The sequence below is a fragment of the Arachis duranensis genome, chromosome 5 (assembly GCF_000817695.3).
Source record: "Arachis duranensis cultivar V14167 chromosome 5, aradu.V14167.gnm2.J7QH, whole genome shotgun sequence".
NCBI lineage: Eukaryota > Viridiplantae > Streptophyta > Magnoliopsida > Fabales > Fabaceae > Arachis > Arachis duranensis.
Genome location: NC_029776.3, coordinates 10,869,931 through 10,896,363, shown reverse-complemented (window position 1 = coordinate 10,896,363; position 26,433 = coordinate 10,869,931). Strand labels below are relative to the sequence as shown.

Below are 26,433 nucleotides of genomic sequence, written 5' to 3'. Positions count from 1 at the left end.
GACCAATTAGGTGCATTTTTTCCAATCTCGAAAACATAAATAGTGCAATTGAAAAGTCAGAGACCAAATTGATGCATTTTGTGAATCTCAGGGACTATTTTAAGGTTTAACTCGAGATATGTATATATTTATATGGTTTACATTAATAATAAATTTACGATATTGAATAATTAAAAAAATATTTATAATATAATTTAAATTAATTTAAAAAATAAAATAAAATAATAATTTATGATTTGAATTATACATTTTAGTTTCTATTTTTAATCTAATTTTTTTTAAATGATTATAATTTATATTGTATCGATTTAAATAATGAATCATAAAATTGATTATACATATTTATAATATCGTCAAAAAATTCTTCGAATCATTTTTTTGGCACATCTTATCAAGTATATACTACCTTAAAGTCATATAGTTAATAATAATATTTTTTATTCATAATGTATCATTTTTTTTTAATATCAGATGGTATATAAACAAAGTAAATTTCAACCTTAAGATTACATAAAAATATCTAAAAGGAATCCTTTTTCACTTCACATGTTTAACCGCTTTAGAGGGAAGAGTACACTCTTAATATTAATATGTAATTCCAATAAAAACATCCAATATTTTATCATAGCATTAGCATGGTTGTTATTTTATTGTTGTCCTCGTTATTTTTCTATTTTATGATAAATTGTCACACTTTCATCCGATCAATAGTTTTTTAAATAAATATAATTTCATTAATATAATATCACAATCTTTTTCATATTATGCTTTTATAGTTTATAAATAAATAAATAATACAAAAAAGAAATGAGTTATTCTCGTAGTTTCTTGAACACGACCTTAAAAAGTAAGAAACTAACAAATGTGATACTTTCGGATTAGTTAAATTAAAAATTAGAAATAAAAAGAAAGGTATCTGGAACCAAATAAAATCCTAATTTGTTTTGAATGCTCTAGTAACCGAAAAGTATAAATACTTAAATAGATTTGACACTGATTAATTCATATATATTAGAATATATTCTCATATTAACCATAGCCCAATTGAACGCCCCAGCTACTATATTGGGCTAATTTTTTTAGTAATAAAAAAATTGTATGTAATTCGATAACATAGTTAATTAATGTATTTTTTATATAATTTTATTTATTTTTTTTTAAAAATAAATTGGACCTTCAAATTTTAAAGTTAAGAGGTAAATTTTTATAGTATATAAATTAGAGAATTCGATGTAAAGTAAATCGAAGGGTTTGATTTGTACATTTTAAAAATTTTTCAATATTAAAATATAAAATCTGGCTCAAAATTGTATATTTAAAAATTTTAAAATAAAAAAATTAAATCTAACTCTTATAACTCTGAAATTTATAAATTTTTTTTAGAAAAAAATAAAAACCACGAATTTAACTTTTAAATTTATAGTATATGTACAAAAAAAAATTACCAAATATCCAAATTAGTAAAAAATACCAGCGGAACTCCGTTACCAAAATATAAAAAGTGACCATATTGTCCTTGGAGTGTGAGCATGTTTCAATCGTCACTCTCAACTCTCAAGTCTCAACTTAAGCATAAACACAAGCCTTATTATATAGGCAATTATTTAAATAAAATAAAGATGATAAGAATATTTTTTTATAAAAATATTTTGTTTAAAAGTGTGATTTATTTATTTATTCATATTTTAAATAAAGATAATATTTTTATAAATATCAAAATTTAACTATATAATATTTATCATCCAAAAATAAAAAAAAATTATTTTCACATAAAAACAATTATGAGGTTTTCGTTATAGTATCCACCTATTACATAACTCATCCAACAAGAATGAAATCGAACATTACTAAAAATAAATAAAAATTAGGATATTGGTGAAGCCACCTAGTTAGTAGTTAATTAGTGTCTTATATTGCAATTTGTATAAAGTTTTTGGTAAGTGATTAATACATGACAACTGATGTGGCCTAAGGTAGTGTAGTACAAAAATTGGGGTAATTTGTTGGTGTTAATAAAGTATTAAAACCACTATTATATGTTATTAATTTTGTTTACCGTTTACTCAGGAAAATAAATATTAACCATTATCCGGTTGAAAATCAAATAGAGGCATCTATCTAAATATTTTATATTTTGCATTGGCAGCACAAATATTCTTTTCTTATATTTATTTTTCCATTGCAATTTACAGCAAAGTAGAGTGGTCTATTAAACTAAGTTTGGAAGAAAAACTAAAATTAAAAGATAAAAAATAAAAAATTAAAGACAAATAGTTAATTAAGTCTATGTATTATATTTGGTTTAAAATATATATAAAATTGAGAGAGAAGTTCTAATTTGTTTTTAAAGAGGAATAAAATTAAAATTAAAAAAGTTAAATAAGAGAATTTTTTAAAAGAAATGTTATTAAAGCTTTAGTTGTTATTCTAAAAAAATTCAGTTTTCTATATCCCTACTTTTTAAAAATATTAAAAAGACTGAAATTTTATATTTTAAAACTAAAATTTTAATTCTAATATTTGACCACCAAACATTTTAATTCTAATATTTGACCACCAAACATATTAAATCCTAATTTTTCAATCTTAATTTTTGCAAACAAACCATCATCCTTACATAACAGACAAAAGTGTGGCGCCAAATTTGGAAGCATTGAAAAGGCAACATTGTAGTCCATAATTTCATATGATCCTTTTAATTTCTTCCAAATTAAACCATTGGTAGGAAGCTGGGGAAAATGATATCAAAAGAGATCTCTATAGATAGTGATGTTCATGATGAGATTTGAATAGGAGGAGACGAGGAGTGATCCAATAATGGTAGGTCATGTATAGATTTGTTGATGAGTAACCACAACCACAAGTATTTCACGCATGAACCACACGCTCTCTTATCATTCTTCATCGTCAAAAGTTCAAACTAGACCTCCGCTATGGAGATTGTGAATATATGATAATTCAGTCAAGTTAAGTGAAATAATATCTCAAAACATACCGCTAGCTACACAATCATTAGGATTAGAATAAAAATCACCAAACTTTTTTTTTCTATAGTAACAAGAAGTAAATGAAATTAAATTATTGGAACTTTTCATTAAATAAATGCAAGTACATTCAGACACACAAGAGTTTCACGAGAAAGCTGAATTTAACTTGAGCTAAACTTAATTTAAGAAAAGTGACAAATCAAAGAAGAAAAGGAAAAGTGATCTGGTTATTATATACAAAAGCGTTCTTTTTATTCTAAACCACCAATATAAATCCAAAACTATTAGGTAGTGTTTGGTGGAGAGACATAGATTAAAAGATTGAGACAGAGAAATAGAGACTAAGAGACAGAGACGGAAATAAATCTCAGTATTCTTTTTGGTGTAAAATGGAAGACAGAAGTTGAAACAAGAATAAAATTCTAATTAAATTTGTACAAAGAGTAAAATTAGAATTAATTAATTGAAATGAGGGTATTTTAGGTATAAAATGTTATTAAAATTTCAGTCTTTGTCTTTAAAAATTTTAGTCCTCTGCATCTCCACTTTGTAGAGCTACTGAGTCACAATCTTTTATATATATATATATATATAAAGAAGAAGAAAAAACTGTGTTGAGCTGCTATAGAAATAAAGCTCTCACTTATAGTGCTAAGTTTCTTATTATTTACCAAATTCAAAGAAATATTACTTAAACCAATCAATATAAATTGTTTAGGTTTACTTACGAAAATATAGCATCAATGAATTGCATAAGGCAGGGTGAGTTTTGAATAAACTAGAAAAAGAACTAACACTAGTATTTTATTTATTTTACTTTCTCACGATCTATCATATGTGGATGGAGCACTTATAATAAAAAGTTAGTAATGACTTTAACATTTTGAATTTGGCTTATTTCTAAGGCAATTAAGGGTAGAAGATAAGCATATATTCTAAGCGTGTTTAGTGGAAAGCTCGTATCTACATTTGTTCTTAGGGAAATTAAAGGCGAAACACGGCATGAAAGTCTCAATGTTGAAAACTAAGTAATTAATGGTCTGCCCTATGTTATGGACTTGTGGCTTCTAGAACATGCTTTAAGAGGAGAAAAGATAGTAATGCAATAGAAAAGAAAATTTTCTTTATAAAAAAAAAAAACTTGATTAGATGATCGGTTAGAATGAAAGGTATATACTCATCTTTGTTCTCACCTTTATTTAATTATCTTTTCTTTGACCGAACACAGTAACAAATCTCAAGCTTAACCAAAAGGTCTCTAATTCTCTATATAAAAAGTAATGCATGAAGCAATGAATCTAGTCTTAAACCCTAAATCTCAAAACAGTAAAAGTGATTCCCTTCGCATTAACTTGCTTCCATTCTTTTTCCATGAGATTTATAGCAAAGTGCTTTTCTTGCTCTTAATAAATTCTTTTATACTTTACCTTAGAATGAAAGGTTCCACAGTTATACTAGGAGGAAAGACTTTGCACAAAATATTCCTGAAACAGCCAATTAAGGACTCACAATTGACCTAAAAAAAATTCAATTATTTAATCATTATGCTAATCCTAGTTTCATGTTCTATCAAATTCATGGACCCTAAATTTATTTAGTATAGTAGTATTATTTATTATTTACAGTGCAGCAGTGTTGTTGAGTCAAATATGAGGAGACAGCTCCACTGTACTTGCATCATCTCAATTTAAAGAAGTCAAATATGAAAACAAGATTAAGTTACACATGTAAGACTCATGAAATTGAAGAACAAGGAAGAACTTTATATGGGTTGAGTATGTGATTGGGGTCCAACAATTTCTTGATTGAAGTCATCACCTTCACCTGTCCAATAGTTAAGACATTCAATGCACAGTTAAGTTTACATTCTCAAATAGAAAACACAAGTAGATGCAATACAATACATACAGTTTCTGGTGACTTGCTGTAGAAAATCTTGTTAGCTTTCATTAGTCCAAGGCCATGCTCAGCACTGATACTACCATGATGCTTGGATGTCCATTCATATACAAAAGGCTCAATTTGTGATAAAATCTGCAAAGTTTTAATATTTTGATTATTCATCTAAATTGAAGACAAGGACTTCATAACCAAATAGTTCATTTGTGTTTGATCTTGCTACCTTATCATCATACTGAGGGGTAGAGACATTTAAATGCAAATTACCATCTCCAAGGTGACCATATCCAACTACATTTGCATCATTACCTACAATTCGGATTATTTTAAGACAGTAATAACAGCTGATAACATACTTTGTTTGTGTAAAATCTTTAATTGTAAATAGGGATTCTTAGGAAAAAAATCTAGGAAAATAAAAATAAACATACTTGTGTAATCCATTTACTCTGCTGATTTATACTCTCTTACCTAATCTTGAGCGCATTTCTTCAACAAGATTATACATCTTTTCAACAGGTATCGATAAATCATACTTGTAAACTGCTCCTGCTCGCATCAGTGCCTCTGGTATTCCCTGGGATGTTAAACTGAAATTTCAACTACCGACGAAAAACCCTTGCTAAATAAGCATAAGAAAGTAGTTCTTTTGACCAAAATTTAATTTCCATTTTTTCCCCTTAAATAATAATAGTAATAATAAAAGCAAATGATTTAGTTTCCACAGCATTATAGCCAATAATTGTAAAAGAAGCAACTAAGGGGCCATACTGGAAAGCATCCACATGGGCTAAGAATCAACTGGTGAAATCTAGAATAAACACTAGCAACTTAGCCAATGAAAAACAAAGGAATAAAGACAAGCAATTTAGAAGGAAGCCCATACCATTTAAAAGAGTAAAAGTGTAAAAGCATCTGAAAAGTTTGAACTGAAATATGCTCTAACAATATGAAGGAGCCAATAGAGGGTTTTTGTAGGAATGCAAGTGGATAAGTGGACAGGCACATAGATAATCTCACAATAGTGACACTATTATATGAAATCGGTATACAAATTCAAAACGCAAGTTGTATAGCTGACCTAAAAAATACAATTCAAAAGAGGTAAAAGCACTGACACAAAAGTTTGTAAAGCAAGCTCATAGAATAACATCAATAAGAAGAAAAGCTATGCACGACTATACAATTTATCATTAATTTTGAACAGCATAATCTATTCCACCAAAATGGAAAATCATGGAGTGAGAAATGACCTCACGCAGAAGCCAAAAAGATGATGCTTGGTTTATGTCCTGTGCAAGAGCACCATCAGATATCAATTCATTTTCCATGGAGCCAAGTAGGAATGCTTCAAGCTTCTGTCTAGAAATATCAAAAATTCAAAATATAACATACATCAAACGTGGATGATTAAAACATAGACTACACACTTAGAATTTACAACTAAACCAAACAGACATATTAAGTAATAAGATAAATAGAATAAAATAAAATGTTAAGAACATGGCGAAACACATTCAGAGGTTAATGGATAGAACTTTTTATTAGGATAAGCACAAGGATGTTAAGCTGAATATATATATATATATACATATATATCATTAAAACGATACATTAACACTGCTAATTGAATGAATTCCATTGAGGAATGGATTATCTACATTACATTTTTTAAAGAGGCTTTTTATAGATGAAAATTCAGAACAAAGGATGCCAATATAATTTATTCTACCGATATAAGCAAAACTAATCAAAATAATTGGGTGAGAAATTCACTTGTCTGAGGATTCATCACTTCCAGTTGTCTCAATTAGCACATAAAAGTTATGCAGTGATGTAGGTAATGGATTGCGAGCACCTTCCAAATGATTTAAAACCTGTTAGAAACCAAATCAAATCAGCAAGACTAGGATCCAACAAACAGAGGCAGTCACTAAGTCCTAATAATTCTCTCAGAAGTAGGACAGCTACAATGCATTTATTAATAGCAAATTAGCTATCAACATAGACAGTCACAAATCTATAAAGATTACCAAATTCATAGCATTGCTATCTAAGAATTCGAATGCTGACAAAATCTCCCCAAGTTTCCTCCTTGCTTCCTGTAGCAGTTTCTGAAATGCAAAAAGAACCAGAAATAATCTGGTTAGATGTATGCCTGTTTCAAACTCGCACACAAATTAACTGAGAGAGTCTACTAGTCACCAAAATTCATACAAACATCAGATAATAGTTAGCAGTATATATTGTGAGTTAAAAAACTGAATACAATAGGTAAACTTATTCAAGAATTTCACCTAATTGGTAACACTAAGCTTATACAGAACAGTTTCTCAATGGAGACCTACTTTTCTCTTGCCTATATCAAGGCACACAAAACAAAGGAATTCATGATTTCAGATTCAGGACCCTTCATCTTCATTATAAAATTCTTTTACAAAAGAAGAAATTCATTAAGAACATAAGATGAAAATTGTAATGAATTTCCACAAGCTTCCTCAATGAAAAGGTAAAAAAGATAAAGAGTAACGAACAAAAATCAGAGCCTCACACTTCCTGAATATAAAATTGCCAATTTCAAAAAGAGCAATCAATTAAGGTAACCGCATGGGGATAACATTATCTATGAATGCAAAAACAAGAATAAAACAATGATAAGTTAAAAAATTCAATAAGAAAAAATAAATTTAAAAATAAGAACATTGATCATGCCTGGCAACTGCTATAATCCTTGCAAGCAAGAAAAGCCACATTTACTGAAGATAATTTTGGTGGGGTAAGTATCGAAACCTTAGTAACAATTCCCAAGGAACCTTCACTTCCTACATCATTTGTAAGTTAAGTTACAAATACATCTTTCATCAGGTTCCAGACTTGCATAATTGTTAACTAGATACCTATAAATAGATGTTTCAAATCATATCCAGTATTATCTTTGCGTAATGTCTTAAGCATGTCAAGTACAGTACCGTCTGCTAGAACAGCTTCAATACCTGCTAGGCAGTAAAAATCATTGGTGGTTTCACCTTTCAACTGAACTCCATTTATTCATCTAGATTTATCCATTGACTTTGGAAGTATAAAACTCAAATAACATGCAACGATGAACATATTTGAATAGTGGAGTTTAACAGGTTACAAGTATTCCTTTTACCAAGTACATTTCCATGAAGGGATCCATATCGAAGAAGACGCAACCCGCCAGCATTAGTTGAAACATTTCCACCAATCTGACAACTCCCTTTTGCACCTAAGTCTAGTGGCATAATAAATCTGAATGAAAAGTGTACACCACTTAAATACAGAAAGCATATGTCAAGGTTATAAGCTAATAACTCAAATAGGCAGAGAGGGGAATCAATCGTCTAAACTTTCAAGACCTAGGCTGTGACACTGCAGTTGCACAACATTGAGCTTGGAGAACTCCACTATTAGCATAATTTTGTCAAGCAAACAGCCAAAACTAATTTTAGAAATATTAATGTAAAATATTGAATCAAGATAACATATTTGGTAGTAGTTTAAATTCTTCATGAAAGAGGAGGCAGCATAAGTGTCTAAATAATACTAATAAAAAAAAAAAACAAAGAGTGCTATGAAATTAATGTATAAGTTACAAATGACAGTGACTTTATGCTTAAAAACTATTACCCTTCACTGTCCAGGAATGATATTATATTTTCCAATATGCACCCTGCTTCACATACCAATATACCGCTAACCTGAAACATGCATTGGCAAAAACCCAAGGTTAAGTATTCAAATCTGTAACTTGGGTTTTCAAAATCTTTTCACAAGAAATAACTTTGCAGCTACAAACTCTATCTGCAGCATTCATTATGGAGTTTTCTGAACACGTAATAAGCTATCCCAATATACAACCATAAACTGAAGTTTCATCTTTGTAGGAAGCAAATAGATATAAGAAAGACAGCCTGATTTTCTTTTTTAATGCTGAACTGCCAGCAAAACTAGAGAGAAAAAAGCTCATTGATAAACATATACAGACAGGAGAAGGGAACTCATAGCCTATATGTCTCCCAAGAAGTAAATGTTCTACCTTGTCGAAGGATATGATTTTACTCATAGCACTAAGACTGACAACAACCTGCAGCATTAGATTATAGGAAAAAGTTGTCAATGTACTAAGTACGATGAGCCCCATCATTCTTTTAAGGGAAAAAAGAATAACATGCTTAATGAACTCAACATCATACTTCATCAAAAACAGGTACACTTCCACCTACAAGACCAGTGTTACCACCTTGGGGAACAACAGCCAGACATCTGAAGTTACAGTATTTAAGAATCTCAGAAACCTGCAGAAGCAAATACACATAGCCATGACAATTTGAATATACTTCAATGAACCAAAGTAATTGTTGATTCTATTAAAAGAAGAACCTGGTCAGTGGTGCGTGGCTGTAGAAGGAGCTTACTGGAGCCTTTGTATTTACGCATCCAATCAGTGTTTGCAGTGATGAGCTTTTCATCATCCTGAATGACATTCTTGGCACCCAATATCCCCTCAAAGTATCTAACATCTTCATCATTCAACTTTGAGAATTTGGGGTTCCTCTGAACCAACACAGAAGCTGAACCATAACATCTACTCTGAATCTTAACACCCCATTGCCTAGTTTTCAGGGAACTTGCTAACGGGCTGAAAAAGGACACAATTTTATGCTCCCCGTGAACATTGTTGCGCTGTAACTGCTTCCAGCATGCATCAATTCCTGTCCCCGAGTAAAAACAGAGCACCGTTAAGAAAACAAAAGCGATTGAAAACGGGAGAATTAGATATGAATGAGAAATGTGACCAGAAGGAGAAGAGGAGAGTGGTGGGTGTGGGTGGCCTTGACGATTGATTAAGGTAAGGAGGCGAAGTGTGGCTCTGCAGTTCCGATTTACCATCTTGGAACTTCAGCTTCTGTTGCAGATCGTTGTTATCAGCTAAACACGATTCATATCATGTGTATCAGTCTATGTAGCTGTACCGTGTACGTAATATTTTTAAACAATGACTGAAAAATAAATAGAAATCAATTTTTAAATTATTATTCAAGACTTTTATTTTTAACAATTAAGCGATACGAAACGACAAGAAAATGTTGCGTTGTGAGGGATAGCGTTATGGTGGGAATAATCCACAAAGCGGAGCAGTAGAAGTAGCAGGGAAGAGACCTTATCCACCATATACCGGTGGCGGCAGCCTGCAGCGGCGGAGAGAACTCAATGGCGTCTTTACTTACATTTTCATCCATAATGAACCAACCTTTTAAGCTTCATCGTCCTCGTTTTACTCTCACAATCTTCAACTTCCACCGCCATTCTTCTTTCACCACCTCATCACCACGCCCACTCCCACTTTCTACTTTCAAGATCAGCGTCACAAGCTCTTCGAGAAGCTTCTCTCGTTCCAACAAATTAGAGGGTCCCACTCCCTCACTCCCTCACTTCCTACCTCAAGCTACCCTTACCTTTTCCCAACCTCAACCCCTGTGAGTTACTACTTCTCTTCGAAATTCAATCTTTTTCTTTTTCAGTTCTCTGGGTATTTGTTTTGCCTTTTACTTCTGTCGAATTGAATTTGAATGTTAACAGTAGGACGCATATATCTCTGTCACAATAACTATAAGCATAGTGTAAAAAAAAGAGGAATTTTTATTTTTGTTTCCCCAATTGTAGAATTACAGGTTTAAATAAGAATAGGGATTAGGAATGAAAATAGTTTGCTTATTTTTTGTGTTTTTCCGAATAGTGTTGTACCAGACAATGAAGCTCCTTCGAAAGGTCGTATATACCATGAGACCTATGGATGTCAGATGAATGTTAATGATATGGAGATTGTCCTCTCCATCATGAACAATGCCGGCTATGGCGAAATAGTGAGTGTTCCTGAGAGTGCTGAAATAATATTCATTAATACTTGTGCCATTAGAGATAATGCTGAGCAGAAAGTGTGGCAGAGGCTTAACTATTTTTGGTTTCTTAAGAGGCATTGGAAGAGCAATGTTGCCACCGGAAGGTCGCAGTCCTTGCGCCCTCCGAAAGTGGTTGTTTTGGGATGTATGGCCGAGAGGTTGAAGGAAAAGATACTTGATGCAGACAAAATGGTTGATGTGGTCTGCGGTCCTGATGCTTATAGGGATTTGCCGCGGTTGCTGGAGGAGGTTGACTATGGCCAGAAGGGGATCAATACTCTTCTTTCCCTTGAGGAGACGTATGCCGATATTAATCCAGTTCGGATATCCAAGAACTCGATTAGTGCTTTTGTCTCTGTGATGAGGGGTTGCAACAATATGTGTTCATTCTGTATTGTGCCATTCACAAGAGGCAGAGAGCGATCGCGCCCTGTGGATTCCATTGTGAAAGAGGTGGCAGAGCTCTGGAAAGAAGGCGTGAAAGAAGTAACACTTCTGGGGCAGAATGTGAACAGCTATAATGATGCATCCGGCATTGAGAAAGAGGTTGAACCAGGCTCCAACTGGAAATTTAGTGATGGGTTTTCCAGCATTTCTAAGGTGAAAAAAATGGGTTTAAGATTTTCTGATCTGTTGGACCGACTCTCCTTGGAATTTCCTGAGATGCGATTCAGATTCACTTCTCCACACCCTAAAGATTTTCCGGATGAATTGCTTTATCTTATGCGAGAAAGACATAATATATGCAAACTGATACATTTACCAGCACAAACTGGAAGTAGTACAGTTCTTGAGAGGATGAGACGAGGATATACTCGAGAAGCTTATTTGGAGCTTGTATATAAAATTCGCAGCATTATTCCAGATGTGGCCTTGAGCAGTGATTTCATCTGTGGTAATATGCCTTTCAAGTTGCTCCCTTTCTATTCGTTAATTTCTGGCTTTCTATAAAATTTCTGCATGAGAGATCAAGTTTTGTGTTTGTCACTTTTTTTTTAATTTCATAATCATGTTGTATCTAATGCTGACCTTCTATTCTTGAGGCATCTAGATTTTTAGTTTTCATAAAGGAACGGAATACACAAATTCAACAGTTATGAATCCATCCAGCATATTTAGGTGTAAAATTTTGTCAGCTGAAACCCTTGAGAACACTTTTTCATTGACTTTCTACAACGAGTAATTGATAGAGAAGAGATTCTTGTTATCCTTAAGAAAGGTCTATGGAAGTGGTGAATAAAATCTGCATTACCAAACATCAGCATCAACAATTAAGCCTTCTTTTTTTTTGTTAGATGGAGTCTGCTACATAGGTAAAGTGATGCCATCATGTGCTATCATATATATAATCCTCTTAATTGGCAACAGCATCATCATTGTCAGATATTTTGTTTCCTAATATATGATGGAACAGATGTATTTTGTTGGAAGTACAAAAGTCAAAAGGTAGATAAGCACGTTGCTAATTTAGCTACTTGTGTATGACTGTATGGTATTGCTACCCAAAACTTTTGGTTTTAGGTTTTTCTTTGCCACACCAATATTTAACTGCAGATTGATTCAATTCTTTTTATGTTTGGAATTCGAACAGGATTCTGTGGGGAAACAGAGGAGGAACATTTAGACACATTGAGTCTCGTAAAAGCTGTTGGTTATGATATGGCATTCATGTTTGCTTACAGCATGAGGGAGAAAACTCATGCCCACCGAAATTATGTCGATGATGTTCCTGAGGAAACAAAGCAGAGGAGGCTAACTGAACTCATTGAGGTTTTTCGTGAGAGCACGGGCAAATGCTTCGACTCTCAGGTTGGAACCGTGCAGCTTGTGTTGGTTGAAGGACCTAACAAGAGAGCTCCGGATACCGAGCTTATGGGCAAGAGCGACAAGGGCCACAGGGTTTTGTTTGTCAATGTGCCAATACCAGACAGGGAAGATGTTAAGACCCGGCGAAATCCTGTGGTTGGCGACTATGTTGAGGTGCGCATATCAAGATCTACTAGAGCATCACTCTTTGGTGAAGCGCTTGCTATCACCAAGTTGAGTTCATTTTACAATAATCTGGAAAAAGAAGCTGTTGCCTGCAGTGTATAGAGCCTTTCAGCATGAACAGCTTGACATGGAAATCTTTGCATAAATCCATCATAATTTGTTCCTTTACCTTGTTTTCATTTATTACACAACACATTTTATGTTAGAGAAAGATACAGCAAGGGAGTGGATTGTGCATTTGCCAGTCTCTTTAAATTGTATTCTTTTTAAATCATCTCTTTGTAGCATATTTAGCTGTCTGTTTAAAACTTCCAAATAATGGTTGAGTTTATTTCTTGTAGCTTTCCTTTAAAACCATGATTTATGATTCGGCTGTTGGGTTTTTTTTCTCCTTTGTGAGGCCCAAGCCCAACATTTAGGACTGTATTATTGCACCCTAGTGTCACAACCCTAATTCAGTTTTTTTGAGGTCTTTTGAGAGAGAGAATAGCTACTAAAAGAGAGAAAGAAAGGGAAAAACAGAATTTTCGTTTTTGCCCAAAGTAGTAAATTTCAAATGGCGGTTTCTCAGTTGTTCACTGTTGGATCGGCTTGAAATTTAAACTGCGTGTTTCTATCATCTTGTTCTTCATTCTGGTCAATGGAGATGTTGATTGGAGGTTTGCAGTAGGAGAAATTAGCTTCGCAAGAGAGAAATTAGGTTTCCCGTTTTTACACAGAGCAGCAATCTTGGAACGACAGTTTCTCATTATTTCACCATTGGATCGACGTGAAATTTGAACTGTAGATTCTTCACATCTTGTTCTTCATTCTGAACGGTGGAGATTTTAATTGGAGGTCTGTAGAGGGAGAAATTGGCTTCGACATCAGCTCTGTTTTTGGAGTATATTTCATCTTCTTGCTTCTCATTTATGAGCTTTGGTGCTTTGATGTTTTGGCTGGTTATATGCACGTTTTTGTGTTTTGTTTGAGACTCTCTTGTACCTCATTTGATTATAGTTGAGCTATTTCATTGGTCTGGACGACCCATAGTTTTTACCTCTCACATTGAGAGGGTTTTTCACGTTAAAATCTCGGTGTGTTCTTGTTATTGCTTTACTTGCTATATTTGCTTGTTATAGTTGCTGCCATATTGTGTTGTGAGTGCTTCCATATTGTTCTTGTGTTGGACATTTGTGTCGTTTCCGCTGCTAGGCTCTTTCATATTGGTATCAGAGCTTGTTGGTATTTTTCTGGACTTGTGATTTTGTGAACAATGGAAGCTAATACTAATACTAGTATGATGATCACTCTTAATGGTCCTAATTATGATTTGTGGAAGTCAAAGATGGAAGATTTGCTTTATGTCAAAAGTTTTCATCAACCAGTTTTTGGTACAGAGAAGCCTAATGATAAGTCTGATGATGATTGGACTTTGTTGCATAGACAAGTCTGTGGATATATTAGGCAGTTGGTTGACAATAATGTGTTGAACCATATTATTGGAGAGACACATGCTCGGACCCTTTGGATTAAGCTTGAACAGTTGTATGCTCGAAAAACTGGGAATAACAAGATGTTTTTTATCAAGCAGTTGTTGGCTTTGAAGTATACAGATGGGACATCAATGACAGATCACTTGAATAATTTTCAAGGAATTATGAATCAGTTATCTTCTATGGGTATCAAGTTTGATGAAGAGGTTCAAGGATTGTTACTTCTTGGCTCTTTACCAGACTCGTGGAAAATTCTCAGAATGTCATTGTCCAATTCTGCTCCTGATGGTGTAATCTCTGTGGATCTTGTTAAGAGCAATGTTTTGAATGAAAAGATGAGAAGAAAGTCACAAAGTACATCAATTACACATTCATATGTTCTTGTTTTTGAGTCTAGGAGGAGAAACAAAAGTCGAGGTCCTAAAGGTAGAGATCAAAGCAGAAGCAAGTCTCGAGAAAAGTATAAGAATATTGAGTGTCATCATTGTGGTCAAAAGGAACATGTGAAGAGATTTTGTTGGCAGCTAAAGAAGGAGAAAGCCAAGGCAAGTAAAGACAAGAGCACAAATAAAGATGATGGTAGCAAGGAAGACAAGGTTAATGTAACCCATGATGATTTTCTTGTTGTTGAGGAGTTTGAATCTGTTAACCTTGTTGATAATAGCACTAGTTGGATGATTGATAGTGGTGCTTCTATTCATGTTACATCTAGGAGGGATTTGTTTACATCTTATACTCCTGGTAATTTTGGTGATGTGAAAATGGCTCATCAAGGTGTTGCAAAATGTGCCGGTGTTGGACAAGTTTGTTTAGAAACCTCCAATGGTACCAAGTTGACTTTGAAGCGTATGAAGCATGTTCCAGATATTCGGTTGAACTTACTTTCTATTGGTAAGTTGTGTGATGAAGACTTGGATAGCTCATTTTCTCGTGATAGTTGGAAGCTCACCAAGGGTTCCATGGTTGTTGTTAGAGGTACTCGACACTCTACTCTTTATTTAACTCAAGCAAAGATTGTGAAAGATGTTGTTAATGCTGCTGAGTTTGTTGATGAAACTGATTTATGGCATAAGAGATTATGTCATATGAGTGAGAAGGGTATGAATATGTTATCCAAGAGGAATCTTTTATCTGGTTGTAAGGTTGCTTTGCAAAAGTGCAACCATTGCTTTGCTGGGAAACAAAACAAGGTTTCTTTCAAAAGCCATCCGCCTTCAAGGAAGTCAGAGATACTTGACTTGGTGGATTATGATGTATGTGGGCCGATGAAGACAAGAATACTTGGAGGGTCTATCTATTTTGTAACCTTTATTGATGACCATTCTAGGAAATTATGGGTTTACACTTTGAAAACCAAAAATCAAGTTTTAAATGTGTTCAAGCAATTTCAAGCTTCTGTTGAAAGAGAAACTGGGAAGAAGTTGAAATGCATTCGTACTGACAATGGTGGTGAGTACTCAGGTCCATTTGATGCTTATTGTAAAGAGCATGGTATAAGACATCAAAAGACTCCTCCGAAGACTCAGTTGAATGGCTTGGCTGAAAGGATGAACAGAACATTGGTTGAAAGAGTTAGGTGCTTGTTGTCGCAATCTGGATTGACAAAATCCTTTTGGGGTGAAGCTTTGAGCACTGTTGTTCAGTCTTGAACCGGACACCATGTGTTCCCTTGCAATTTGAAGTGCTGGAGAAGGTATTGTCAGGTAAAGATGTTTCTTATGATCATTTAAGAGTCTTTGGATGTAAAGCTTTTGTTCATATTTCCAAAGATGAGAGATCTAAGCTTGATGTAAAGACTAGGCAGTGTATTTTTATTGACTATGGCATGGATGAGTTTGGTTACCTGTTTTAAGATCCTATTAACAAAAAGGTAATTCGGAGTAGAGATGTTGTCTTTGTTGAAGACCAAACATTGAAGGATGTTGATCATGCGAAGAAGCCAATGGTTCAGCTTAGTGATGATTTTTCTGACTTGGATATTACTCCCTCTATGCCTATGGTAGAAGATGGTAGAGTTGAAGCTCAAAATAATGAGCATGATACAGGTGCAGGTGAAGATGGAACAGTTGATCCGATACTTGATGAAGTTGGTGATGATGATCAAGATGAAGAACCAGCTTTAGAAATTCCTGCAAATGCTCTCAGAAGGTCTACAAGAGAGAGGAAGCCTTCATCAAGGTATTCTCCACATGAGTTTGTTTTGTTGACTGATGGGGGAGAACCTGAATGCTTTGGAGAGGCTGTTGAAGATGAAAGCAAAGCTCAATGGCTTGAAGCTATGCAAGAAGAAATGAAGTCCTTGCTTGAGAATGATACCTATGAGTTGGTGAAGCTACCGAAGGGTATGCGAGTTTTAAAGAACAAATGGGTATTCAGAATCAAGAATAAAGAACACAATTCTAAGCCTCGGTATAAGGCTAGATTGGTTGTTAGAGGTTTTAGCCAGAGAAAAGGTGTTGATTATGAGGAGATCTTTTCTCCTGTTGTGAGGATGTCATCCATGCGTGCTGTACTTGGATTAGCAGCGTCTCTTGATTTGGAGATTGAGCAAATGGATGTGAATACAGCTTTTCTTCATGGTGATTTAGATAAGGAGATCTACATGGATCAATCGGAGGGCTTTGTTATTAAAGGAAAGGAAGATTTTGTGTGCAAGCTTAAGAAGAGTCTTTATGGGTTGAAGCAAGTTCCAAGACAGTGGTACAAGAAGTTTGAATCTGTTATGGGGAAATATGGTTACCGTAAGACAACTTCAGATCATTGTGTATTTGTGCAAAAATTTTTTGATGGTGATTTTATCATTCTTTTGCTTTATGTGGATGATATTTTGATTGTGGACAAGAATGCTTTGAGGATTAATGAGTTGAAGAAATAGTTGAGCAAGTTCTTTGCTATGAAGGACTTGGGTCCTCCCAAACAAATTTTGGGCATGACTATTAGTCGTTACAGAGATTTCAAGAAGCTTTATTTGTCACAGGAGAAGTACATAAAGAAGGTGCTTCAAAGGTTTGGCATGAATGATGCCAAATGTGTTGCTAGTTCTTTTGCTCCTCATTTTAAGTTGAGCACCAAGCAGTGTCCAACCACTGATGAGGAGAAATAAGCAATGGATGAAATTCCTTATGCCTCAGCTGTTGGAAGTTTGATGTATGCTATGGTGTGTACTAGACCAGACATTGCTCATGCGGTTGGTACTGTGAGTCGTTTTCTCTCTAATCCATGTAAAGAACATTGGAATGCTGTTAAATGGATTATGAGATATCTCAAAGGTACAACTAACTTGAGTTTGAGTTTTGGTGGTGAGAAACATTTGCTAGTTGGCTTTACTGATGCAGACACAGCAGGAGATATTGATTCTCGAAAGTCTACTTCAGGTTATTTGGTCAAGTTTACAGGGGGAGCTATTTCATGGCAGTCAAGGCTACAAAAGTGCGTTGCACTTTCTACCACAGAGACAGAGTTTATTGCAGCAACTGAAGCATGTAAAGAGTTGTTGTGGATGAAGAAGTTTCTTGCAGCACTTGGTTTCAAGCAAGACCGTTATGTGTTGTTGTGTGATAGCCAAAGTGCTATTCATCTTGTTAAGAATTCTACTTTTCATCCAAGATCTAAACATATTGATGTTAGGTATCACTGGATACGGGATGTGTTAGATTCCAAGTTGTTGGAATTTGAGAAAGTTCACACTGATGACAATTGTGCTGATATGATGACAAAAGCATTGTCAAGAGAAAAGTTTGAAACATGTTGTTTGATCGCCGGTATGGCGAGGGCCTCCACCTCGTCGAGAAGGGAGGGATTTGTTGGGTTTTTTCTCTTCTTTGTGAGGTCCAAGCCCAACATTTTAGGGGTGTATTATTGCACCCTAGTGCCACAACCCTAATTCAATTTTTTGAGGTCTTTTGAGAGAAAGAGAATAGCCACCAAAAGAGAAAAAGAAAGGGAAAAACAGAATTCCCGTTTTTGCCCAAAGTAGTAAATTTCAAATGGCAGTTCTCATTTGTTCACCGTTGGATCGACTTGAAATTTAAATTGCGTGTTTCTATCATCTTGTTCTTCATTCTGGTGGGTGGAGATGTTGATTGGAGGTTTTCAGTAGGAGAAATTGGCTTCGCAAGAGAGAAATTAGGTTTCCCTTTTTACACAGAGCAGCAATCTTGGAACGGCAGTTTCTCATTATTTCACCGTTGGATCGACGTGAACTTTGAACTGTAGATTCTTCACATCTTGTTCGTCATTTTGAACGGTGAAAATTTTAATTGGAGGTCTGTAGAGGGAGAAATTGGCTTCGACATTATCTCTATTTTTGGGGTATATTTCATCTTCTTGCTTCTCATTTATGAGCTTTTGTGCTTTGATGTTTTGGCTGGTTATATGCACGTTTTTGTGCATTGTTTGAGACTCTCTTGTATCTCATTTGATTATAGTGGGGCTATTTCATTGGTTTGGACGACCCGTAATTTTTACCTCTCACATTGAGAGGGTTTTTCACGTTAAAATCTCGGTGTGTTCTTGTTATTGCTTTACTTACTATATTTACTTGTTATAGTTGCTGCCATATTGTGTTGTGAGTGCTTCCATATTGTTCTTGTGTTGGACATTTGTGTCGTTTCCGCTGCTAGGCTCTTTCATCGGCAACTGTCTGTCCCATTTTGGCAATCGATGGAAGAGTTCCGGTGACGATCACTTTTTGGCAACCGGGGGTGGAAAACAATTTTGTTGTATATAAATAAAAGATAAAAATGTAAAATTACCAATTTAAATTAAATTATTTTTTCATTAAATTTCATTAATTTGTATAGAATATATATTAAAATATAAAATTTATTTTAAAATTATAGGTAAATATCTTTTTTGGTTCCTAAGTCTAGCCTTTTGAGATATATTGTATCCTAATCATCCTTAAACTTTAATTCGTCCCCACTCATTAATAAAATTGGACAAATCAACCCTTATAACCATTTGGTAATCTTACGTGTCAGGTAAAGTATGATGTGCCAATGTCAAGTGACATGTTTCAACTCCAAATGAGTATAGGGATTAAAACCACTCCCTCTTCTTTCTCCTCCTCCCCCTCTCCCTCCTCTTTTTCCTCTTTTTCAGACCCATTATCATTACTATCTACCTCCACAATCTTAAAACTCTTCACGCATTAACCTTAACCTTAACAAAATTATAAAGCTAGTAATCCATATATCATTAATAAGATTTGGGACAACTGGAAGATCTCAGCGAAGAGCTTGAATGCCTCACCAGATGCCACATGGAAACTCTTGTAACACTTGCAGTGGATGAGGCATGGGAGAATGACTCTGAACGTAGTACCAATTAGGAAAGGGGGAGTTGTTAGCAATGACGGTGCGAAGGACGGTGAAGACAGCAAGGATCTTGGTGACGTCGAGAAGATTGGGGTGAGTTATTGAGGGAAGTTGGATGAAGGCAAGAAGGAGAAGAAGAGAATGAAGAGGGAACCATGGTGGTGGTGACTGTTGGTGGCAAAACACAAGGAGAAGATGGTGGTTATGGAGATGACGCGATGGAGGAAGAAAAAGAGAAGAGAATGAGGATTTAGAAAAGAGAAGTTGGTTCGGCAATGGTGGTGCTTTGATGATGGTTGTGAAGGTGATGTTCGATGATGATGGCGATCGAGATGATAGTATTTGGCGAAGAGAAACGTGAAGAATAGGAAGAAAAAAAGGGGAAGAAGAGGAGAAGAGAAGATGATGGTTTTTTATTTTTTATTTTTTATTCTTATTTTTTGCAAGAAAGGGGTTTTTAGTCCCTGTAACTATTTGGAGTTGACACCTGACACACACCTAACACGTCAGGGTGGGAACCAGATCGAAGTTTAAAGATGAGTAAAGTACGATATGTCTTGTAAAAAAAAAGTCAGGAACCAAAAAGAATATTTACCTAAAATTAAATAAAATAAAATATATATTTATATATAAATATATAATAATTAATTTGGTGACTGATTTTTTACGTTACGTAATATTTTTATTAATTTTTAATTCAATTTGTTTTAAACTAAATCAATCAGTTTTAAATTCATCCTAAACCCTAAATATTAGAAAAGTAATATAGGAAAGAATGGAGTGTATATATGTTGACAAGTGAGTGAGGGTTGAGGAAGCATGTGGAAGGAACATGGTTTTTGGCCCACCAGGAACCTAAATAGGCATCATCATGGGGTTTGAAGTCTAAGCAAAAAATTAAGGTCTATTACAAGATGTATGGCTGTATGTTAATAAATTGTTGATTGATATGAAATATGGAGGACAAAATAGGATATGTATAATGATTGGTGTAGGCTAAAGTGAGAGTAGTTGAAAGGGATCTGAAGCAGTTTTGAAGCATTGAAAGCCTTCATAAAAGCAAGGCAAGCTATGCATTATTGAACAGTGCACAGTGGTCCTGTCTCGTAAAGAAAGCCAAGGCCTTCAAAGACAGACGAGAGAGCAGTATAGTGTGTGTAGATAACTGTGTAGCAACAGAAGAAGGATGAAGACAAGACCTTCCAATTGAAGGGCCATCAACATTCATCAATGCACCGCACCCCCCTTCCCCTCATTGGCTCACTACCTCTTCCCTCACGTGCCACACACCCAAAACGTTCTATTATAGATATGGAAACCATTTTTTCACATGTATAATGTAAAAATTCAGCTGAGGTCGATTTTATATAAAGTTAATATTTCAAAGTCGTTGGATGAAAATTTAATCAAATCATCTAATAATTCTCAAATATCATCTTCATGTCTTCACCTTAATCATAAATGTGAAATACTACTAACATTCAGATTGATCGTCTCCCACGTCAATCTTTCAGGGTAACGTAACACCTTAATTTCTACGTGTCACAATGGGACAGGTCCCTTTAGCAAGTTTTTCAACTATTGGAAAGTCCACCTACGGTCGTAATTACCATTCTTTTGTGTTAATGAGTTTCGTAGCCGCCCCCAATCCCCATTCAAGTTAGTACACGGCCGACACCTTCTCATTATCATAATTATCATAACCAATCACCAACATTCACGCACATTTCAACCGTCTTAATTTCATAACTGTACTTTATGGTTTATCGTTATTATTAAAAATCAAATTGCTTTTGTTATTTGGCAAGGGATAATTTGGAAGAAATATATTACTATTTTATTGTTTATCAACTTGGTCAATATATATTGGGTAGCTGTCAAGTTGAGGTCCAAAGATTATTTCTTGGTATGTACTACACTTAGAGCAGTACGTATAGCCTAGGATGATTATGGTATATATTCTATTGATTTTATTATACGTCACAAGATTGAACCAAATTAACCAAGTAATTAACTAAGTCATGACTTACTTAAAAGTGAAGAGAAACAACAATATGGGAAGGACAAGCGTGGGTGGGCTTCGAGATTTGGGTTTCTTACATTTCTAAATAGAGTGAAGACAAAATAATAATGGAGCATGGCGAATTAGGTGAACCCAATACTGCTCATCTCATCTCATATTAAATGCCAAACAAATATTATTTATATGTATATTTTTATAAAACATATACTAAACATGAGAGGAATAAAAAGGAAAATAAAATAACAAAATTGTCTATTATAATTTAGTTTCTGAAAAGATCAAGAGTGTATTTTTATTCTAAGTAGTTAAGAGAAATATAAAATTTGGTGACTACTATTGGTATAAAAGTATCTTTAAATAAAGATATTATTTGATTAATATTATATAATTTAACATATTTAATTAAAATTATGTAATATAATATATGCTAATATTTTAGTTATTATTTTTACATAAAAGTATTTTCTTGTGAAGATTCACCCTAAAACTTATACATTTTTTTTGAAAAAAATTAAAGTAAGCTATTAAATAATTATATCAAAAAAATAAATTTTGAAATGTACAAAAGTCTTTTGTAATTCTCAAAAAAGAAAAAAAATTTTGGATTATTTTAATTTGAAGTGTATATTTTTATGAGAAAGTTTAAAAAGCCATAATTTTTATTAAAATTTAATTAATATTTAATTAATAAAAAAGAATATATAATTTTATATTATTAAATATAATTTTATATTATTAAAATATTAATAATAATTAATTAATGATTACAAATTACAAAATTTGGTGAAGACTAATTTTTATAGGACTAAAATAGTTGGGTTACTCTCTTTCACTTGATTAGTAAGCTTTGTTTCTAGATATATAGTATTTAGATTTAGATGATAGATATCCAATCCATCTCCTTCGTGTCTATCGTCTCTTGTTTACATGATATATATATAAGTCTCTTCACTCCAAAACAAGAAAAAGGTTTCTCCCTTAATCACCTCACTTTCTGTTTCCCTCCCTACCTATTCATTTTCCTTTCTTTCATCTAACACCTGCATGAACCCAAAACCGCCACGAGTCACTGCTTATGACTTGGTGGTTGGTATATATAGCCAGAGAGAGCATCACAAACAAGACATGGCATGGATGATTGTGACGGGAGTAATAATCTGCTTCATCACGAGTCTTTGTTGGTGGCTTCTCCGTGAAAATAACAAGAAGAAGAAGAAGAAGGTGGTGAGAAAGGGGAAGGTTCCAGAAGGGCGGTGGGGTTGGCCTATAATCGGAGAGACCCTTGATTTCATTGCCTCTGGCTACACTTCTCAACCTCAACCTCTCACCTTCTTGGAAAAGCGCAAGTCCATGTAAGTACTCATTCTTTGCATGCGCATCATCATCATCATTATTATTTCCATTCTCATCATGCTTCTTTTTCATTAGGGCAATAATAATGACATGCATGCTCCGCCAATATTATATACTATTAATTAATGCACATACAAGTGTGATTATTATTCCCACCACAAAAAACTTTAGTCAATTCTCAATTTTCGATGGAGAAAAAGAAAAGCAAAGTATTTATTGTATGTGAAATTGTGATGAGTCATAGTCATATTTTATTTGGAATAATATAATTAATATGTATTCAGGATAACTAAAAAATTGAAAACCGCTAAAAGATTTCGTTATCCATCATACCAATATCTTTCTCCTCTCTATGTGAAGGCCCAGTTTATTTTTGAAAATGATATGACTATGGTCCTTTCCATTCACCATTCCCATGTGTTGCTCACAATAATTTTGTCTTCCTGGTCCACACTCATGTACTATTTTTACTTATTATCTACTATAATAATAATAAAGCACATAAACCAGCTACTAACACTAATTATAGCTTAACTAGAAAAATTAAGCAGATTCAGAATTTTAGTTTATTTAAATTCAGTTTCTTTATTTAATTTGACTTGCGTGGCGAGGGAGAAAGACAAAGGTGAGTTCAGTTGTAGAGTTGTACGTTTTACCCTATGAAAAGTACTGAAAAGACGAAACGAGAGAATTAATGAGTGTACTATAGCTTTACAACGATGAAGGATGGATCCTTTCAAGTTTCAATAATTAAGGTTTTTATTTCTTGCTATAAAGAAAAAGAACCTAGCTAGCTAGCTTTAGGTATAGCCTATAATTGAGGCATCACTAGTTCCAAAATGGGACCGATATATGCAAAGTTAGGTCAAGGAATTAATTAAAACATTTAAATATTTTTAATTAAGATAGAAAGGAAATTGAAATGTTTGTAGGTATGGGAATGTGTTCAAGACGAGCATATTGGGAAGCAGTGTGATAGTGTCGACGGAGGTGGAGGTGAACAAGGTGGTTCTGATGAACCAAGGGAACATGTTCGTCCCTGCTTATCCCAAATCAATAAGGGAACTCATGGGGGAACACTCCATACTCCACATGAATGGCACCCTCCACAGGAAGATGCATGCACTCATCGGAGGCTTCCTCCGATCCCCGCACCTCAAGGCTCGAATCACCACTGACATTGAACGCGCTGTCAAACAATGCTTGGCCACTTGGACCTCGCACCAATCAATATACGTTCAAGATCAAGTCAAAATGGTATACTATATCTATAATTCTATATATACATGCATAAATCAATTACTCTTTTTGATGAGTGTATGTATGTGTCAGATTACGTTTAGTGTATTGGTTAAAGTTTTGATGAGCGTTGGTGCTGGTGAAGAGCTCAAGTTGTTGAAGAAAGAATTTGAAGAGTTCATCAAAGGGTTAATTTGCTTGCCCCTCAAGTTTCCAGGAACAAGGCTATACAAATCCTTGAAGGTTTATTATTAATTATTTAATTTACTTGGAATTGGTTAAGTTTGAATAATGATGAGATGCATGCATGCATGCAGGCGAAAGAAAGGATGGTGAAGATTGTGAAGAGGATAATAGAGGAGAGGAAAAAGAAGAAGAAGGAAAAAGTTAGTAATGAAGAGGAGAAGGATGTGGTGGACGTGGTGTTAGGGAATGAGTGGAATCCGGAGCTGACGATGGAAATGATGAGCTCCAACATAATAGAGATGATGATACCTGGTGAAGAGACCCTTCCTACTGCCATGACCATCGCTCTCTTCTTCCTTTCTAACTCCCCTCTTGCTCTTTCCAAACTCCGAGTAAGCCTCACTTTTTTACTCTAATTAAAGTTTGGTTTACTTGTCTGATTTGGATTTTTGTTATTACTAGGAGGAGAACATGCAACTGAAGAGGCAGAAGAGTAGTAGTCCTAACTCTTCAGATGAATATGCATGGACTGATTACATGTCGCTGCAGTTTACTCAAAATGTGAGTCTCTAACTCTATATGTCTGAAATTTACATGTAGTGTTTAATCTTACTATTTTGCTTTCTATAAGGTCATAAGTGAAACTCTTAGAATGGCCAATATTGTCAACGGCATTTGGAGAAAAGCAGTCAAAGACGTAGAAATTAAAGGTGAGTTGTTTCGGCCAACAACACTTGTGCATGTATAACAAACTTACTTATCTATACTAATTAATTCTCTTCAGGGTACTTAATTCCTAAGGGATGGTGTGTTATGGCATCACTTACCTCTGTTCACTTAGACTCCAACAACTATGAAAACCCCTTTAAGTTTGATCCATGGAGATGGGAGGTAACAACTATATATTAAAACGTATCTATCATGATTATTTCATATATAATTCATAATCATATAAAACTTGCAGAAAATTGGAGCTGCGGCTAGTAACAACTGTTTTACCCCATTTGGCGGTGGACAGAGATTATGCCCTGGGTTAGAACTCTCTAGGCTAGAGCTTTCTATTTTCCTTCACCATCTTGTCACTACTTACAGGTAAATAGTATATGAGCTTCACTAGAAATTACTTTTCTTTTTTAAAGGAAAATAATGATTTTGTGATTTCATTCTGTAATTCCTTTGTGGAAAAGTATAGGAAACCAACAATATTTTTGAACAATGTGTGAACAATGTGAATTAATAGAGTTAAAAGAGTAAATTTAATTAGTAACATTAAATTAGAGTGTAGTGTATTTTTATTTGATTAGTGGATGTTCATGTTATTCAAGAAAGATATTATTTACCCAGCATTCCCCTTCTTTTCTTTCAAGCAGATGGGTAGCTGAGACAGATGAAATAATATACTTTCCAACCGTCAAGATGAAAAGAAAGCTGCCAATTAGTGTAGAACCCATTAATGCATGATTGGATTAGATCATAAATAAATCCCGGTGGTGTACAGAGGGATATTTATTTTAACATGGGGGATAAAATAAGAATTAAAGGAAGACAATGGGAAATGTTTTATGTATTCACTCCTTCTTGTACATCAAGTCCATAGACACCTCTTTATAATGGAATGGAATGGAATTTCAATGTTTATCCAATAAGAAAAGAATTTGTGTTCATTCTGGGTAGAAGACATAAATGAATACGAATAATATATCTTATAACAAAAAGGGACATTTCAAGAACTGAAATGTTTAGTAACGAAAAAATATTAGCCAAACATTTTTTGAATTTGTTTTCGTATAACATTCATTAATTATCGCTAGAATTAATAAATGTTAAATAAGATAATTTTACACTGTTTTTGTTAAATTTTTATTATTTTTTTGCGCATTACTGAGAAAACAATTTATCATTTATGCATGCATGTATTCTTTGATTTATTTTGCTAGCTTTACAGGCATTTATTTAGTTCTAGTGTCGCATCATCTTGCGGGGGAGAGAGCTGCCTTTGGGCCCTCCTTAGCTATAACTCTTTCATACCTTGTCTTC

The 26,433-nt window shown here is 34.0% G+C and overlaps 3 protein-coding genes across 3 annotated transcripts; 2 read left to right on the top strand and 1 right to left on the bottom strand.

The window, feature by feature from the left end:
• Positions 1 to 4,544: 4,544 nt before the first annotated feature.
• On the bottom strand, positions 4,545 to 9,897 carry LOC107488017 (D-2-hydroxyglutarate dehydrogenase, mitochondrial). The gene is made up of 15 exons (XM_016108714.3): positions 9,707 to 9,897; positions 9,291 to 9,622; positions 9,104 to 9,205; positions 8,947 to 8,994; positions 8,538 to 8,608; positions 8,041 to 8,159; positions 7,784 to 7,879; positions 7,599 to 7,708; positions 6,920 to 7,000; positions 6,663 to 6,763; positions 6,140 to 6,248; positions 5,358 to 5,463; positions 5,110 to 5,195; positions 4,896 to 5,021; positions 4,545 to 4,811 (listed from the first exon to the last, which is right to left on the bottom strand). Exons 1-15 carry the CDS (start codon positions 9,798 to 9,800, stop codon positions 4,722 to 4,724), a joined length of 1,671 nt encoding a protein of 556 aa, XP_015964200.1. The 5' UTR covers positions 9,801 to 9,897; the 3' UTR covers positions 4,545 to 4,721.
• A 105-nt stretch (positions 9,898 to 10,002) lies between these two features.
• Positions 10,003 to 13,159, top strand: LOC107488016 (CDK5RAP1-like protein). Its single transcript, XM_016108713.3, has 3 exons — positions 10,003 to 10,387; positions 10,648 to 11,705; positions 12,402 to 13,159. The coding sequence occupies exons 1-3, from the start codon at positions 10,122 to 10,124 to the stop codon at positions 12,902 to 12,904; spliced, it is 1,827 nt and encodes a 608-aa protein (XP_015964199.1). The 5' UTR covers positions 10,003 to 10,121; the 3' UTR covers positions 12,905 to 13,159.
• A 9,351-nt stretch (positions 13,160 to 22,510) lies between these two features.
• Positions 22,511 to 26,032, top strand: LOC107488015 (3-epi-6-deoxocathasterone 23-monooxygenase CYP90C1). Its single transcript, XM_016108712.3, has 9 exons — positions 22,511 to 22,970; positions 23,904 to 24,228; positions 24,304 to 24,453; positions 24,528 to 24,788; positions 24,859 to 24,957; positions 25,028 to 25,106; positions 25,181 to 25,287; positions 25,361 to 25,488; positions 25,767 to 26,032. The coding sequence occupies exons 1-9, from the start codon at positions 22,663 to 22,665 to the stop codon at positions 25,855 to 25,857; spliced, it is 1,548 nt and encodes a 515-aa protein (XP_015964198.1). The 5' UTR covers positions 22,511 to 22,662; the 3' UTR covers positions 25,858 to 26,032.
• Positions 26,033 to 26,433: the final 401 nt, after the last annotated feature.

Bases quoted from the DNA above. Each gene is read 5' to 3' on its own strand.
- LOC107488016 (XM_016108713.3), top strand. From the start codon at position 10,122: ATGGCGTCTTTACTTACATTTTCATCCATAATGAACCAACCTTTTAAG. The intron at 10,388-10,647 runs GTGAGTTACTAC...TTTTCCGAATAG, and splicing joins TTTTCCCAACCTCAACCCCT to TGTTGTACCAGACAATGAAG. The intron at 11,706-12,401 runs GTAATATGCCTT...GAATTCGAACAG, and splicing joins GAGCAGTGATTTCATCTGTG to GATTCTGTGGGGAAACAGAG.
- LOC107488015 (XM_016108712.3), top strand. From the start codon at position 22,663: ATGAACCCAAAACCGCCACGAGTCACTGCTTATGACTTGGTGGTTGGT. The intron at 24,789-24,858 runs GTAAGCCTCACT...TGTTATTACTAG, and splicing joins TTGCTCTTTCCAAACTCCGA to GAGGAGAACATGCAACTGAA. The intron at 25,489-25,766 runs GTAAATAGTATA...TCTTTCAAGCAG, and splicing joins CATCTTGTCACTACTTACAG to ATGGGTAGCTGAGACAGATG.
- LOC107488017 (XM_016108714.3), bottom strand. From the start codon at position 9,800: ATGGTAAATCGGAACTGCAGAGCCACACTTCGCCTCCTTACCTTAATC. The intron at 9,623-9,706 runs GTCACATTTCTC...ACTCGGGGACAG, and splicing joins ACTCTCCTCTTCTCCTTCTG to GAATTGATGCATGCTGGAAG. The intron at 7,709-7,783 runs GTATCTAGTTAA...CAAATGATGTAG, and splicing joins TTTGAAACATCTATTTATAG to GAAGTGAAGGTTCCTTGGGA.